We start from the raw sequence: 17,500 nt of genomic DNA on the forward strand, positions 1-17,500 counted from the left end.
TGTTTTAATAAATTAAATAAAAAATTATTTGATTGCTAAATTGTCATGAATTAAATTGAATAGACATGCAAAATTTAATTAAATCAGAATCCAGAAAAATAAAAATGGAATAAAACCGATATTAAAAGATTTTTTTAAACTTTTTATCAAATTGCTATTAAATTAGTTTAAAATTAACAATTTCAACCAGTTAGTCATGCTTTTTTGATTACGAACTCTTAATTTAAAGCTGCAGTCTGTAACTTTTGACGCTCTAGCGGTTAATAAACAGAACTGCTTGCGTCTTGCGGAAGAACATCGTAGCCGGAGCTACTTCTCTCTGTTTATGTCTATGAAGAATCACAAAGGTACTGGGTTACTCCGCCGCGGTACCCCCGAAGCAATCTAAAATAGTCCGAATATAAACACTTATTATAGGTGCACCCTAGTGATTCAGGACAAGATAAAAACACGGTTTGGAAAATGGATTCATGGTGTACTCGCTTATAATATACATTTTTCTACATTTTGAACACAAACAAAGTTACGGACCGCAGCTCTGATTGGTTGTTTCTTACCCGGAGCGATGGAGTTTCTGCAAATGGCAATAGGACACTGGGAGGAGCCAGAGGAGCTTGATTTTTTTTTTCACAGATTATCTGTCTCATATTCTACTGTCAGGACATAATGACAGGTTTAACAAATATGTAAAAAATATATTTTTACAAAAGTTACCTACTGCAGCTTTAACAGTTAAAACGGAATTCAAATGAACTTTTTAATAAATTGCTTATAGATTGTATTAGTTTCTTGATGAAACATGCTTTTTGTGTTTTGTTTACTGACACTCAATTTAACCATTTAAGTAGAAAAGTAAACCTGAATTTGTGAATAAATAAAATGCAAAAATTAAAATGTAATTTGGGGAAAAAATTATTTTGTATTTCTAGGGCCCTAAAAATGAAATTCATTCATTAGTTTTTTTATTACTCAAATCAAACTTGAAATTAGTTTTATTAACTTGTGTCAAGATTTCAGTTAATTTTTTATTATTAGCACTTAATTTAACCATTAAAATTTAATAAATAAAAAACTATTGTAATAAAGTGTTAATAAATTGTATTAGTTTCATGATTCCAACTAATGAAATATGCTTTTTTTGTTTATGAACACTTAATTTAACCTGTAAAGTGAAAATTAAAAATATATTTACACAATTAAACTTGTAGTTGTTAAATTGTTTAATGATTTCAATTAATGTACCACGCTTTTGGATGAATAGCACTTAAGTTAACCATTAAAATATAATTATTTAACTTTTTTTTAACTTTTTTATTTTATTTAAATTTTTTAGAATTATTTAACTTTTAATTAGTCGTTATTAAATTACATCAGGATTTAAATTAATTACACATGCGTACGATTAACAACACTTAATGTAACCATTAAAACAGAAATAAATAATAATAAAAAAGAATCCAGAAGAATCTAGAAGAAAATCAAAAGAATATTTCCCAAATGAAGAGTGTGATGTTTCTGGTCAGAGAAAGTGAGCAAAGTGTGTGACTCGGACGGTCAGTGGTTTCATCATCCGGTCAGCAACCGTCTGTGGACCAACTACACGCAGTGCTCAGCGGACACTCACCATAAACGAGAGGTCAGAGCTTCACTTTTACACATTAAAGCAATGATTCACAATCCTGCCTGCCCTGACGTGTGTGTGTGTGTGTGTGCAGTTCATCCTGGTGAATTACTATCTGGTGATGGTGGGACACGGGCTGTCCATCATATCGCTGTCCATCTCCATCTGCATCTTCTCACACTTCAAGTACGTCCTGAAGACTGATGATGTTTCTCTCAGTGTGTGATGAGTAGAGCAGAACACATGGCTTTATGTGACTCTTTAAAGAAGACTTTTCTGCTCAGCATTTATTTGATCCAAAATAAAGCAAAAGCAGTAAAATTTTTAAATCTTTTTATTTTTAAAATAATTATTTTCTATGTGAATATCTGTTAAAGTGTAATTTATTTCTGTGATGCTCCGCTGTATTTTCAGCATCAGTCTTCAGTGTCACATGATCTTCAGAATGATTTGCTGCTAAAAAAAATTTTGTTAACCTTTTTATTAAATTGCTATTACATTTAACAATTTCATCCAATTAGTCATTATTTTTTATTGTTAATTATTACTAAATTATTTTGATTTTGAATTTTGATAATTGAACCATTTTTATTATTATTATGTATTTAATTTTGAAGTCGAGTACATTTTTAATTTTTCAGCATTTATCTCCAATAGAAAGCTTTTGTAACGTTATACACTGAGCAGAAGAGAACTCTTTAGAAACACTGAAATCTGAGTGTTTGAGAGGGTTTGGGCTGACAGTGTGAGTGAATGGCTGCTGTTTGTGCAGGTGTTTGAGCTGCCAGCGAATCACTCTTCATAAAAACATGTTCACCTCCTTCATCCTGAACTCGATCGCCACCATCGCCTGGTTCTACATCGTCAGAGATCAGAGACCAGAGAACCCCATGGATTCGGTAGGTGCAGATATACTTGATACTAGGGCTGTAGTACAAAACAAAACCAGATTTGCATGATGTCGCGAGTGAAAACGTGTGGAAAACGCTAGGCACGCCACTTTCTCCTTTTCTCCAAAGCACTCTGTAGCCTGCACTCTACGCTCGCGCTCCAGTGGCGTCTGCTGTTGCAAGGCAACCATGACCCGCTCTCCATGAAGACGCAGAAGTTTCAGCAAAAAATAAATGGATTTCCAGCACTAAACATCCCTTGCAGTAGCTCTGCTAATTGGTTTAATTTAAAAATGGCTATCCTTGTACAGCTGTTTCTCCATCTTGGCTTAGCTTTCAGAATTGTTTCGGGAAAGGATGTGCATGACAAACGGTGCACTTGCTGCGACCTGAAAAGTTTAGATGTGTCTAATTTAATTTTCTACCTGAATCATTGCCTGAGCTCTCGAATTGATTCAAAAGATCCACGAAACCACTCCGAACTCCCGAATTGACTCAAATGATTCGCGATCCCCAAACTGACTCAAATGATTCGCGATCCACAAAAAGATTCAAATGATTTGCGAACCCGCTCCGAACTCCCGAATTGACTCAAATGATTCGCGATCCTGCTACGAACTCCCGAACTGATTTAAATGATTCGCGATCCCCAAACTGAGTCAAATGATTCGCGAACCTGCTCTGAACTCCCGAAATGATTCAAATGATTTGCGATCCCGGAATTGACTCAAATGATTCGCGATCCTGCTACGAACTCCCGAACTGATTCAAATGATTTGTGATCCCCGAATCGACTCAAATGATTCGCGATCCCGCTCCGAACTCCCGAACTGATTCAAAAAATTTGCGATCCCCAAACTGACTCAAATGATTCGCGATCCCGCTCCAAACTCCCAAACTGACTCAAATGAATCACGCTCTGAACTCCCAAACTGACTCAAATGAATCATGCTCTGAACTCCTGAACTGACTCAAATGATTCACAATCTGAAGTTCCCATCCAAATCAAATGACACTCCCAGCGCTTCTATTGGCTTAGTTCTCTAATTTCATAACATTTACTGATCTTAAGGTACGAAAAGTATGTTGTTAACAAATAAAATATCAATATTTCCATTCCGAACTGCTTTCCACGTCGAAACATCCACGAACATAACCAGGTGAGCAGATCACTCTCATTCATACATGCATTTGAATACACCGAATAATGCAGTGAAAGAACAAACTCAAAATGCACACGCTCACTAGTATGACTTCATCATGTAACTTTACATTAGCCTAGATGCGTGCACTTTTTAGGCACGATTTGTTTAGTTTTTGAATATACTTATATATGAGTATATATATATGAGCATCATGAGCTGTCTCTCATAAACACTGTAACTTACTCTACAATTTTCTGTACTGCCGCAAAAAAGAATAATAGGAAAAATCATTACAAACATAACATAATGTATATATGCTATTTAAATCAAATCTGCTTTGTTAAAAAGTTATATATATATATATATATATATATATGCAAACCAAAACGAATTAATAAAAATGTACAAAATCTGCATAGACATATTGACAAAACTACAAAACTTAATTTACTTAAGTTTTGTAAAAAAATCATACATATTTTTAGATCTTTACTAAAACCTTTATATATATATATATATATTTGTTATTTGAAATAAAATTAAATACCAAAATCTACCTATTTTACTTCAGTTTTCTTTTCAGCGTTTCATTTTTTTTAGTTTAACGAAGTACCAAAATAACTCAAACTAAGTGAACTATAACTAGTAAAACTATATGGACATATTCACAAAACAACAAAAACTTGTACTCATGCATTTAAATACACTAAAACATTTGCTAAAATTAAAGTAAAAACTGAAAAAAAATGTAATTCAAAATATTAACAAAAATTATAATAGTATATCAATGATACTGAAATAATAGTAACGTATATATATATATATATATATATATATATATATATATATATATATATATATATATACATATATATATTATATAATGTGTTTCCTACATAATATAATATTTAAAAGTCATCTTAAGGTTAAATATTATAATAACTTCATATTTCATCCATTTGCTTTTGTTCAATTACAAAATAAATGTATATAAATATACATTATCTGATTTAATAATCTGTCGTCATAATTCCTTGCATATGTGTGTGTGTAAAAATGCTTGGCAATAAATCTCATTCTGATTTTGGAACCAATTATTTGATTCAGCTGTCTAGTAAACAGTATAAATGACTTCTATATGATGTAATGATATATGATAATATAATAAAGACTTTTTGTGTGTATTGATGTATGTATGTATGTATACTTATATATATATATATATACACAGTGGTGTGAAAATGTTTTCGCCCCCTTCCGTTTTTTGCATATTCACATAGTCACACTTGAATGATTCAGATCATCAAACAAATTTGCATATAACACAAAGATAACCTGAGTAAACACAAAATGCAGTTTTCAAATAATGTTTTCATTTATTAATGGGAAAAAGCTGTCCAAACCTGACTGGCCCTACGTGAAAAAGTAATTGCCCCCTTAATCTAATAACTGATCAGTCCATAGAATAGTCTTGGGTATAATCAAGATATTTTTTGGCAAATGTGAGAAGAGCCTTTGTGTTATTTTTGGTCAGCAGTAGCTTTTTCCTTGGACCTCTCCCATTGATCCTGTTTTCACCTAGTCTCTTTTAGTGGTCAACCGATATTGGGTTTTTTAACAGCCGATGCCTTGATATCTTGGGAAGCAAGGGGGATAATAGCCAATATAAAGCCAATAAATTTTTTTTGTAATGCTTAAGAAAAGTGTAATCATTTGACAATGGATTAAAAAATTATGTATAAACAAAACAAACTTGAGATGACAAGTTTAAAGTTAAAGCATTCGATTCACACGGATTTGACTAAGTCTGTAAGGTTTATGAAATTAAATGTTGCGTTAGTCATTCAAAGATTTGTTCAAATTATATAAATACATACGTGCCGTCAAAATAACCACCCCAAACATATCGGCCACGTAGAAAAATGTATTCCTCTGCCAATATTTGAAAAATGCCAAATATCGGCCGATATATCGGTCAACGACTAGTCTCTTTCTTATTGTTGAATCATGAACACTGATCTCAGTTGAGGCGAGTGAGGCCTGCAGTTCTTTAGATCTTGTTCTGGGTTATTCTATGACCTCCTGGATGAGTCGCTCTTGTGCTCTTATATACAGTTAGTATATTATGAAGTGGAGTACATCAGTTGTTTTTAACAGTGTTGATGTTCAGTCTCAGATCGGCTGTAAGCTGCTGGCTAGTATCATGCAGTACACCTCCTGCTCCAACTATTTCTGGATGCTGTGTGAAGGGATCTACCTGCACACACTCATCATCGTGGCCGTGTTCACGGGAGAACAGCAGCTGGGCTGGTATTACGTCCTCGGCTGGGGTTTGTGCCACCCACAGCATATATCTTATAATATCATATAGTCTTCTGTTGCCTTCATAATCTAATGTTCAAGAAATGAAAGATTTGTTGTCTGTTTTTTCCAGGTTTCCCAGTGATCCCTGCAGTCCTGTATGCTGTAGCCCGTCTGCACTTGCACGATGACAGGTAAACATCACACTTCTGGATTTCACTCTAAAGATGAAAATGTTCTCTTGTTATTCCTGAAATGCCTAATATTTGACGTTTACTCCAGGTGTTGGATCATAAATTCAAAGCTGCTGTACATCACAAACAGCCCCGTACAAGTCGCTCTGCTGGTGAGCTTCATCATCATCATCACACGCAAAAAAATAAATAAAAAATACAAAAATTACATTTAAGAGTAATTTGATACTTTACTTGTTACACTACCAGTCAAAAGTTTTTGAACGGTAAGATTTTTAGTTTTTTAAAGAATTCTCTTCTGTGTCAGCATTTATTTGATCCAAAATACAGTAAAAATTTTTTTATATTTTTTACTATTTAAAATAACTAATTTCTAAGTGAATCTGTGTTAAAGTGTAATTTATTTCTGTGATGCTCCGCTGTATTTTCAGCACCATTCCTCCAGTCTTCAGTCTCACATGATCTTTAGAAATCATGAAAATATGATGATTTTCTGCTCAAGAAACATGTATTATTATTATTATCATGTTGAATGTTTTTCTTGTTTCTTTGATGAATAGAAATTTCAACATAAAAGCATTTATCTGAAATAGAATTCTTTTCTAACCAGTGTTGGGGCTAGTTACATATTACATATTACTCTCAAAAATAGTAATGTCTTACTTTACTTTATTACTCCCTGGAGAAAGTAACTAGTTATATTACTAGTTATATTACTAGTTACATCTTTTTTCCTATCGGAAAACGGCTGGTCTGTCCCTGCTATCGGTATTTTACAGAGTATCTTTCTGAAAGACAGCGATTCGACGGAAGAAAGAGGTAACATTTCTTCTACTACATACGAGGCAACAAGCTTATTTATCTCGGATTTAGATGTTGGTAGTACTTTATGTTAAAATGAAAGTTTTTGCTGCTTGTGGGGCTGCTCGTTCATGTCACTCTGTCGCTTCGCAACGAGCTTGATGTGTCCCGTAGGTTATTTATTATTTTCCTTCCATTGAACATATTCAAAATAATAGGGGTGCTCCGATCGTTATGCGCTTCTCGTCAGTACACCTGTTCTCTAATCAACGGTTAATTCCATCAGGTGCGTGATTTCACATAGAGCAGCTGTTACTACACAGAGCCGTTGTTAACTGAGAAGATGCGCAAATCCACGTTCATTTTCAGCGTTTATTGGCATGGTTGTATGAACATAGGTTCACGCACCTGATGAAATTAACTGCTGATTAGAGAACCGGCTTTACTGACGAGATGCGCATTGTCTTTATCACTTTTGATCAATTTAATACATCCTTGCTAAATAAAAGTAATAGTTTCTATAACCTCCATATATATATATACATTTTAAAATATATTCAAATAGTAAGAAGTTATTTTAAATAGTAAAATATTTCAAATTTTTACTGTGTTTGCTGTTGTTTAGATCAAATAAATGCAGGCCTGGTGAGCAGAAGAGACTTCTTTCTGTTCAAAAGTGTTTGACTGCTTGTGTATTTGAAAACGTAATCAGGTTATACAGTAAGTGGTGTTGCTTGTAATGCATTTCCTCTCATACTGACCTCTCTCTTCACCCGACAGGTGAACCTGTTCTTCCTGCTGAACATCGTGCGGGTGTTGATCACCAAACTGCGGGTCACTCACTGCATCAAAACTAACTTCTACATGAAGGCTGTTCGTGCAACCATCATCCTGGTTCCTCTGCTGGGCGCTCAGTTCATCCTGGTGCCTATGGAGCCCAGCGGACATGTCTCTCGAGCCGTCTACGAGTTCTTCATGAACATCTTCAACCATTTCCAGGTGATGAACTTGCATGAACTACAAACATGCATCTCAGATATGTAAAATCAGCCCGTAAGGTGTTTTGTTTCTGTAGCTAATGAAATAAACGCCCCCGGTCAGCATGCGTCGTCTCATTAGGAGCACGCACCGATGTTGCACAAAGACAAAAAACTGAGTACACTCTTAATAATAAAGGTGCTTCATGATGCCATAGAACAACCCTTTTTTTGTGTAAATGATTCCGTAAAGAACCTTTAGCATCTGGAGAACCTTTATCTTTCTTCAGATAAAAAAGAGATGCTTCTTTAAAGAACCTTTGACTGAATGCTTCTTTGTGGAAACAAAAATGGTTCTTCTATTGAATTCCTGCGAAGAACTTTTAAAAGCACCTTTATTTTGCAATGAAATTTCAGCAAAATAGGCAATAATATATATATATATATGATATATGGCTTATCTCACAATCTCTTATTATATCTCATTTTTACAACTTGTATATAGAAGCATAATTGTGAGAAAAGAGTCAGAAGTGAGGGATGGAAAAAAGTTTCAATTACCTTTTTTTATTTGTGTATTCAATGGCACTTTCCAATTTGATGGTCTTTCATATTCAGTTAAAGTTAATTTTATTTCAAATTCCAAAAATCTTTCTAATGGTTTTGATTTTAGATAGTTAGTTAGTAATAATAAGCTGGTCTTCCGGTGTGTTTTACTGAGAGTTTGTGTTTTCTGCAGGGTCTCCTGGTGGCCGTAATCTTCTGCTTCTGCAATGGAGAAGTATGACTTAATTATTTCATTAATTAATAATTAATACCTCATTAATCAACCTCGTTAATCTTTAGATGAGCATAAACTCTTGAGGATTGTAGTGGCACACTGTGCAGTATGTTTATCACTTCCAAGTAATATTAACATGGATTTTGAACTTCATTATTATTATTATTATTATTATTATTATTATCGTGCATTATTAAAATGAAGGGTTTAAAATGTACAATTGAATACAATTTAATGCAATTAAAAAGTCTTGGCTGAGATACAACTATTTGAATCTGAGGGTGCAAAAAAAATCTAAATATTGACAACCTTTAAATTTGTCTGTTTACAAAATATCTTCATGGAACATGATCTTTATTTAATATCCTAATGATTTTTAGCATAAAAGAAAAATCTATAATTTTGACTCATACAGTGTATTGTTGGCTATTGCTACCAATACACCCCAGCGACTTAAGACTGCTTTTGTGGTCAAGGGTCATATATATATGTATATATACTGTATATGTGTGTGTGTGTGTGTATCAGGACCCAATTGGCTTTGGAAAATGAAATGAAGATGCATGTTTGCGCAGGTGCAGTCGGCGCTGCGGCGTAAGTTTGCGCAGTATCGTGGTCAGCGGAAGCGCCGGCGTCTGGTGACCAATGACTTTCACAGTAACTACCACACAAACTCATCCATCACCGAGACCAGCCGCGTCACCATCGGCCTCGAGCCCAGCCTCGCCAACGGTCAGAGAAACGGCAGCGTCTGCTCCAGCCACGGGCCCATGAGCTGCGACGTGCTCGAGTGCACGGAAATATGAGCATCTGTCTCATCATGCACATATAATATCACCAACACTACACAGGACTCCCAGCTAACACACACATGTTCTAAGAACGGTTTGCTAACATTTACATAAAAGCTGCAGTCTGTATGGTTTGTCTCTTTGTCGCCATCTCTCTTTGAAACCTGCAATTGCAGTTATTTGCAGAATCATCTTCTTTGCGTGGGTTGTGCTCCGGCATGGCTTCAGCGCGGATGAATGTAATGTTTTGAGTGGATATTAACTGTACTTCAGAATCACAGATCTACGTCTTGGAATATATGACCCAAATAAGCATTTTCACTGGATATTGTCATATGAACGAGTAAGTTACAAGTCTGCCACTTTTGTTCTGACCAACTGACTAAAAAAAGCTTTAAGATACATTACGCTACAGTGGTGATTAAATCTAATGCTCATATTACTTCAAACCATGTAAATTATTATTATTACTATACTTTGTTATGAAACTTTTCATGTTACCATCAGCATTGCGTGTAGTGTGTATTAGCGTTACATGTAGATTTGGTCATACAATTCGAATTTCATATAAAGAAATTATTTTTACCCAAAAAGCAAATTATTCTTCCTTTATAACAGGTTCTCTTTGAAATGTAAATTTGTGTAATCCCAGGCAAATTCAAATTGGAAACTCGGGCTAAGGCACAGAGACTGGGTGCTTATGTATTTGCGCAACAATTTATTTTTTTATAATTTTTTACAAACAAACAAAAGTTATGGACTGCAGATTTAAGTTCCGAAAACTTTATTTTTTAAATGCTCTCTAAACGTCCAGATTTTAAATATTTCCAAAAAACAAATCCTGTTTTTTCTTGGAAGTTGTGAATGAAATCAAAATCAAACTTTATTGGAATGTTACTTTTGAATATTTAAACACAATTTAAAGTAATGGATTTAGATTCTAAAAACGTTGTGGGAACATTGTTTTGAAATGTTTCTTACAACTTTCTACTAACTTTATTTTCACCTTAAATATGTTATTTAAACATTTATTTTTAATATTCTATCAATGTTAAAATGTCCAGTCTAGTTTTAATTATGAGTAACGTTATTTAAAGACTACAAAAACATTTCTTACAACATTCTGCTAACAGTATTTTCACCTGAAGTATAAAAGTTATTTGAAAGTTATATATTTTTTTACATATTCTAAGAATGTCAAAATGTCAAGATTGGAATGTTATTTAAAATAATAAATAATAATTAAAGGGAACTAAGATTCGAAGAACATTACGAGAAGGTTGTTTTCTTGTAGCATTATGAGAAAGTTTACGAAATATTAATGAAGTTATAGAAAACGTCTGCTAAAAATTTAAAACGATTTGTCCTTTTTTTTTTTTATAACTTTTAAAAAACATTTGTGAGAATGTTCCCCGTTAGCTAAAAATGTTTAAAAATGTAAGAGGAAAGTCCATCTGAAATGTGAAAACAGAAAACAATGTATAAATAATGTCTTTTGTCCTAAAATTTCAGAATGTTTTTTAAAACCACATAACTACAAGAATGTTAATTCGTAACTTTGAGAAAACCTGAAAGTTAGCTAAAGTTCTGAGATCATTCCCTGTTAGCTGGGTTGTATTTCTGTTACATGTTTTTGTTATGTATTAGTGTTTTATTTGTACTTTTAAACACTTTGTAGCCTATTTGTATATTTAAACACATCAGTCTGACTGTAAAGTTGCTGTTAGCACCATTTATTCAGTCTAAATTGTTCACATATTTATATTTTAATATAAATGGAAGGATTGTGTTCATATGGAGAAACAAACAAACAGATATTTCGCTTGTCCATCTTACGGCATACTTAACCAATAAGCAAGATAATCATACAAATAGACAAATGCAATGGAGATTTTCCACTTAATATTAGATTGCATTTTCAATTTGTTTCTATAGCATATGCCTTCAGAACACTTGGAACACGGAATGAGGTGCATGGGATAATTTTATGACATTTGAAACCTTTTTGTAAAATGATTGAAGATGGCTACAATTCATAAGTGAAAGCATTTTTCATTTGTGATCCAAAAGAAAAAAGGTAGGCCAAATATGGCTTTAGAAGAGCATCGGATGGACTAAATTATTTACTTAAGTTGTAAAAGGGGTAAATAAATATAAACTATAGGAGAGAATGCGAGCAAAATACGGGTTAGGCGTAAAAGAGCATATAGTGTTAGGGACCCATATACCTGAAATCTGCTTAGGGCCCCCAAATCACTAAAGTTTAGGTCAAAAGTTTACACCCTCGTTTCAGAATCTGCAAAATGTTTATTATTTTACCAAAATAAGAGGGATTTGAAGATCACAGTAAATGTAACTTTTTTTTAATCTTCTTGAAACTATCTTCTGTAGCCTCTGAAGGGCAGTACTAAATGAAAAACATATGAAATGTAAACAAAATAAGAAAAACGGCTACACATCTCCATTCTGTTCAAAAGTTTTCACACCCCAGCTATAAATGCATGGTTTTTCCTTCTGCAGCATCAGTGAGCGTTTGAAGCTTCTGTAATTGCTGCATATGGGTCCTTCAGTTGTCCTCAGTCTGAAAAGATGGATCCTTAAATCATACAGTCATTGATAGAAAGGGTTCAAATACACAAAAATGCTGGAAAACCAAAGAATTAGTGGGAGCTGAAGGATTTTTCTGAAGAACAGCAGGCAGTTTAACTGTTCGGGACAAACAAAAGACTCATGAACTATCACCTAACAAACAAAACAAAAAAACAGCTGTGGATCATTCAGCTAACAACACAGTATGAAGAGTCAAGGGGATGAAAACTTTTGAACGGGATCTTTTTATAAGTCAAACTATTATTTTCCCTTGTAAACTATACATCTTTTATGTGAATTATCTTATTGAAGTCAGTACTAAATAAACTATAGCATGCATTTTGTATGATCCCTCTTATTTTGGTAAAATTAACATTTAGCAGATTCTGAAAGGGGGTGTTAACTTTTGACATCAACTGTAAGCCTTGCCTTGGGTATTGCTAGGGTAGTGCACTAGGTAGTGTGCATGTGCTCTCGGGAGGTTTGCACAAGAGAGAGCAGAAAGAGAAAGATATCAGGACTTTTTACATATACTGTATTAAAATACGTTGTTGTAAATAAGATGTTGTATAGCTAAGCACTTGTTAATTTTTTTCACTCAATGTATCCGCTTCATGAGCCCTTAGAGGGGAGTTTTTCTGTTTCAGTTTTTTTATGATTTACTTTTTTTGAGGGAAAATGCAAAGAGACAACATTCCACTTTGACTTGTTAATATTGGAATATGACTATTTGTGTAATGAATCTAGTGAAACTCAATAAAAGTACTTGCATTTGAACTTTTGTTACTGTACTGCATGAAGAATTGGTGTTCTAGCTGCATCTCCCATTTGCTCTTTTTACATTGACTATCACTCTATATAGATTAATAAAAAATCAGATACAACAATAATTTTATGAATATTTATTACAATATATACTGATGAATAAATTCAACATGCCCTTCAATGGTCTGAGAGACTGGATGCTTTCAACTGATTTTCCATTGAACTTTCACCAACTAAACTACAGCTCAAACTATTTCAAAAATAGGGGAATTAAGCTCCTTAATGTAATTGACTACAAAGTATTGGACTGTTTTAGTGCCTACAACACAACTAAATCATAATTGAGATATTTGTGAATATCATATGACCCCTTTAAGCTGGAACCCCTCCGATTCAAATTCAACTTTGTGACTTTGATCATTCAGTTCAAAAAAATCAGCAGCAAAATCCAGTCCATGAGAACTATTCATTTTCAAATTTTGACCAAAAAAAACATGCAGTGATCCTTTCGAAACTCTGAATCAAACCATTTCATTGCAAAGTGATTCTGTTTCGATTCGCTTCAATCAAGTCACATATAGTGAATCATTAGATTCATACTGGGACTTCAAAGTATGTATCGTGAATTGTTTGAATTAGATCGGATTTTGAAGCGCAGATTGCAAATCATTTGATAGATGAAGTTTGGAGCGTGTTTCAAGAATCATTTGATTCAGATCGGAAGTTTGGAGTGTGTTTCACGAATCATTTGATTCAGATCGGAGGTTTGGAGTGTGTTTCACGAATCATTTGATTCAGATCGGAGGTTTGGAGTGTGTTTCACAAATCATTTGATTCAGATCGGAGGTTTGGAGTGTGTTTCACGAATCATTTGATTCAGATCGGAGGTTTGGAGTGTGTTTCACGAATCATTTGATTCAGATCAGAAGTTTGGAGTGTGTTTCACGAATCATTTGATTCAGATCGGAGGTTTGGAGTGTGTTTCACGAATCATTTGATTCAGATCGGAGGTTTGGAGTGTGTTTCACGAATCATTTGATTCAGATCGGAGGTTTGGAGTGTGTTTCACTAATCATTTGATTCAGATCGGAAGTTTGGAGCGTGTTTCACGAATCATTTGATTCAGATCGGAAGTTTGGAGCGTGTTTCACGAATCATTTGATTCAGATCGGAGGTTTGGAGCGTGTTTCACGAATCATTTGATTCAGATCGGAGGTTTGGAGTGTGTTTCACGAATCATTTGATTCAGATCGGAGGTTTGGAGTGTGTTTCACAAATCATTTGATTCAGATCGGAGGTTTGGAGTGTGTTTCACGAATCATTTGATTCAGATCGGAGGTTTGGAGTGTGTTTCACTAATCATTTGATTCAGATCGGAAGTTTGGAGCGTGTTTCACGAATCATTTGATTCAGATCGGAAGTTTGGAGCGTGTTTCACGAATCATTTGATTCAGATCGGAAGTTTGGAGCGTATTTCACGAATCATTTGATTCAGATCGGAAGATTGGAGCGTGTTTCACGAATCATTTGATTCAGATCGGAGGTTTGGAGTGTTTTTCACGAATCGTTTGATTCAGATCGGAAGTTTGGAGTGTTTTTCACAAATCATTTGATTCAGATCGGAGGTTTGGAGTGTGTTTCACGAATCATTTGATTCAGATCAGAGGTTTGGAGTGTGTTTCACGAATCATTTGATTCAGATCAGAGGTTTGGAGTGTGTTTCACGAATCATTTGATTCAGATCGGAGGTTTGAAGCGTGTTTCACGAATCATTTGATTCAGATCGGAAGTTTGGAGCGTGTTTCACGAATCATTTGATTCAGATCGGAAGTTTGGAGCGTGTTTCACGAATCATTTGATTCAGATCGGAAGTTTGGAGCGTGTTTCACGAATCATTTGATTCAGATCGGAAGTTTGGAGCGTGTTTCACGAATCATTTGATTCAGATCGGAAGTTTGGAGCGTGTTTCACGAATCATTTGATTCAGATCGGAAGTTTGGAGCGTGTTTCACGAATCATTTGATTCAGATCGGAAGTTCGGAGCGTGTTTCACGAATCATTTGATTCAGATCGGAAGTTTGGAGCGTTTTTCACGAATCATTTGATTCAGATCGGAAGTTTGGAGCTTGTTTCACGAATCATTTGATTCAGATCGGAAGTTTGGAGCGTGTTTCACGAATCATTTGATTCAGATCGGAAGTTTGGAGCGTGTTTCACGAATCATTTGATTCAGATCGGAAGTTCGGAGCGTGTTTCACGAATCATTGGATTCAGATCGGAAGTTCGGAGCGTGTTTCACGAATCATTTGATTCAGATTGGAAGTTCGGAGCGTGTTTCACGAATCATTGGATTCAGATCGGAAGTTCGGAGCGGGTTTCACGAATCATTTGATTCAGATCGGAAGTTCGGAGCTGGTTTCACGAATCATTTGATTCAGATCGGAAGTTCGGAGCGTGTTTCACGAATCATTGGATTCAGATCGGAAGTTCGGAGCGTGTTTCACGAATCATTTGATTCAGATCGGAAGTTCGGAGCGTGTTTCACGAATCATTGGATTCAGATCGGAAGTTCGGAGCGGGTTTCACGAATCATTTGATTCAGATCGGAAGTTCGGAGCTGGTTTCACGAATCATTTGATTCAGATCAGAAGTTTGGAGCGTGTTTCACGAATCATTTGATTCAGATCGGAAGTTTGGAGCGTGTTTCACGAATCATTTGATTCAGATCGGAGCTTTGGAGCGCGGATCACAAATATTTTGTTTCAGATCGAGACCTCGGAGAGTGTATTGTGAATCTTTTTTTCCTGATTTCTTTCTTTTTTTCTTAAACCGTACAAAAACATTAAACCATTAAGGCAGTGCAGCTGTAAAAAGGTGAAAGAAAGAAAATATGCACAGATACAAATCCCTTAAGAAAGCTAAAGAAAAAAGTAATAAATCTACAACTTAACAATGAACAGAGATGCAGTTTTCACTGTTTTTAGATTAACTGAGCTTTAGATATTTTCCATATACTTTTCAAGATCAACTTTGACTCATGAGGGGTTTGAGACAGATTTTTTTTTTATGTATGTGAAATTTAGCTAGCAGGAAACACAAATTAATTAAGTTATATTTCCCTATATTCCCTTTTAAGTAGTCAAACAAAGAAAACAAAGTGAAACTGGATGAACATTAAATATACCTGACCAAAATGTCTTTGTGTGGGTACACTAACAAAACCTTCCAGAACAGGTTGTTGTAATAGACAGTTTATAGCCTACAAAATTTTCTCTAATGATTATACTTTAGGTATTACAAACATAAACAAACCTTTCCAAAACATTAGTAATGTTTCTGTTTTTGTTATAGCCTAAAGAAAACCTATGCAGAGTTCCCTAAAGGTTATTTTATAGGTTTTATTTGATGTATTTTACCTTGTTAAGCCACAGCTTCTGCACCACATCCTCTCTCTGGTTCCTGAGGATGCTATCCTCGTAACATTAATAGACGCAAAAGTCCGTGAAGTTTTCATTTATTGAGTTTCAGGATACTGAATGTACAGATGCATTGTTCATATGAACGCAGAATGAGTCACTCTTAAGATGCGCTGTCCTCGTACTCAACACAAGAAGAATGGAACAGTACATGAAGGACATCCAAGCTTCTGTTGAAGTGTTCTACTGTTTTCTCTGTATTCATCAAGGTTTTTATTAAAGCACACAACAAATGCACTTTGAGTCACTACCCATCTGACGTTTAAATTTAATTTAACGTTGTGGAAACCAGGCCAGGGTCCGTATTCACTACTGTTTTCTCTGTATTCATCAAGGTTTTTATTAAAGCACACAACAAATGCACTTTGAGTCACTACCCATCTGACGTTTAAATTTAATTTAACGTTGTGGAAACCAGGCCAGGGTCCGTATTCACAAAACATTTTAGAGTTCTCCTAAATAACAGTAAAGGTTTTTATCTAAGAGTTTTCTCTTAAAACCTATTCTCAGAGCTGCTGAGACCAACTTCTATTAAGAAATATATAGAGAAGTCTTAAACTCAGAGTAAGTGGGTGGGGCTAACCTCATTGTCAGCATGCTCATTAACTATGCACACATTAACTATGTTATTGGCTGATAGCCTCTGCCAGAAATGTATTCTTAGAAATATTGAAGAGTGACATGTTGCCATATTCAAATAAAGGTTTACAAATAAAAATGGTAACTGACACATTCAAATCAAGATTATATTATTTATATGTTTTATATTTATATAAATATAGTATATTTAAGATTTCCTCCTAACCACAAATTGGTTTTTCTACTAACCATAGTTTAACCACGGTATTTGTAGTAAAACTGTAGTTATCAACACGTAAAAAAAAAAAAAAAAAACATGTATTATGTTAATGGTTAATTCTCATAAGGGTAACCTTTACACCATGGGACCTAACGTCCAAAAAATTTGTGCTCAAATATATGTCTTTAAACGCGTCTAAACGTGATTAAATCACATAAAGAAACATTATTAGAGCAGCTGTTTCGCCATCATTCGCATCAGTGAACGTCTAGCTTGCTAGCCACATTGTCTCATAATAAAGTGCTCCAAATAAATAAATTATATATAATTAAAATGTGTTATTATACAGTAATTTATCAAATGAATCTCC

General features: G+C 34.4%; 1 protein-coding gene across 1 annotated transcript in view; it reads left to right on the forward strand.

Moving 5' to 3' along the window:
- LOC113041347 (calcitonin gene-related peptide type 1 receptor-like) overlaps nucleotides 1–12,867 on the forward strand; it is a 25,248-nt gene extending 12,381 nt beyond the window's left edge. The window contains exons 5-13 of the mRNA XM_026199816.1: nucleotides 1,524–1,636; nucleotides 1,716–1,807; nucleotides 2,394–2,520; nucleotides 5,827–5,986; nucleotides 6,091–6,151; nucleotides 6,240–6,303; nucleotides 7,733–7,951; nucleotides 8,669–8,710; nucleotides 9,286–12,867. Of these exons, the coding sequence (XP_026055601.1) occupies nucleotides 1,524–1,636; nucleotides 1,716–1,807; nucleotides 2,394–2,520; nucleotides 5,827–5,986; nucleotides 6,091–6,151; nucleotides 6,240–6,303; nucleotides 7,733–7,951; nucleotides 8,669–8,710; nucleotides 9,286–9,516 (1,109 nt within the window). The 3' untranslated portion in view covers nucleotides 9,517–12,867. The remainder of the gene's footprint in view (nucleotides 1–1,523; nucleotides 1,637–1,715; nucleotides 1,808–2,393; nucleotides 2,521–5,826; nucleotides 5,987–6,090; nucleotides 6,152–6,239; nucleotides 6,304–7,732; nucleotides 7,952–8,668; nucleotides 8,711–9,285) is intronic.
- Nucleotides 12,868–17,500: the final 4,633 nt, after the last annotated feature.

The sequence above is a fragment of the Carassius auratus genome, chromosome 23 (assembly GCF_003368295.1).
Source record: "Carassius auratus strain Wakin chromosome 23, ASM336829v1, whole genome shotgun sequence".
NCBI classification, from domain to species: Eukaryota; Metazoa; Chordata; class Actinopteri; order Cypriniformes; family Cyprinidae; genus Carassius; species Carassius auratus.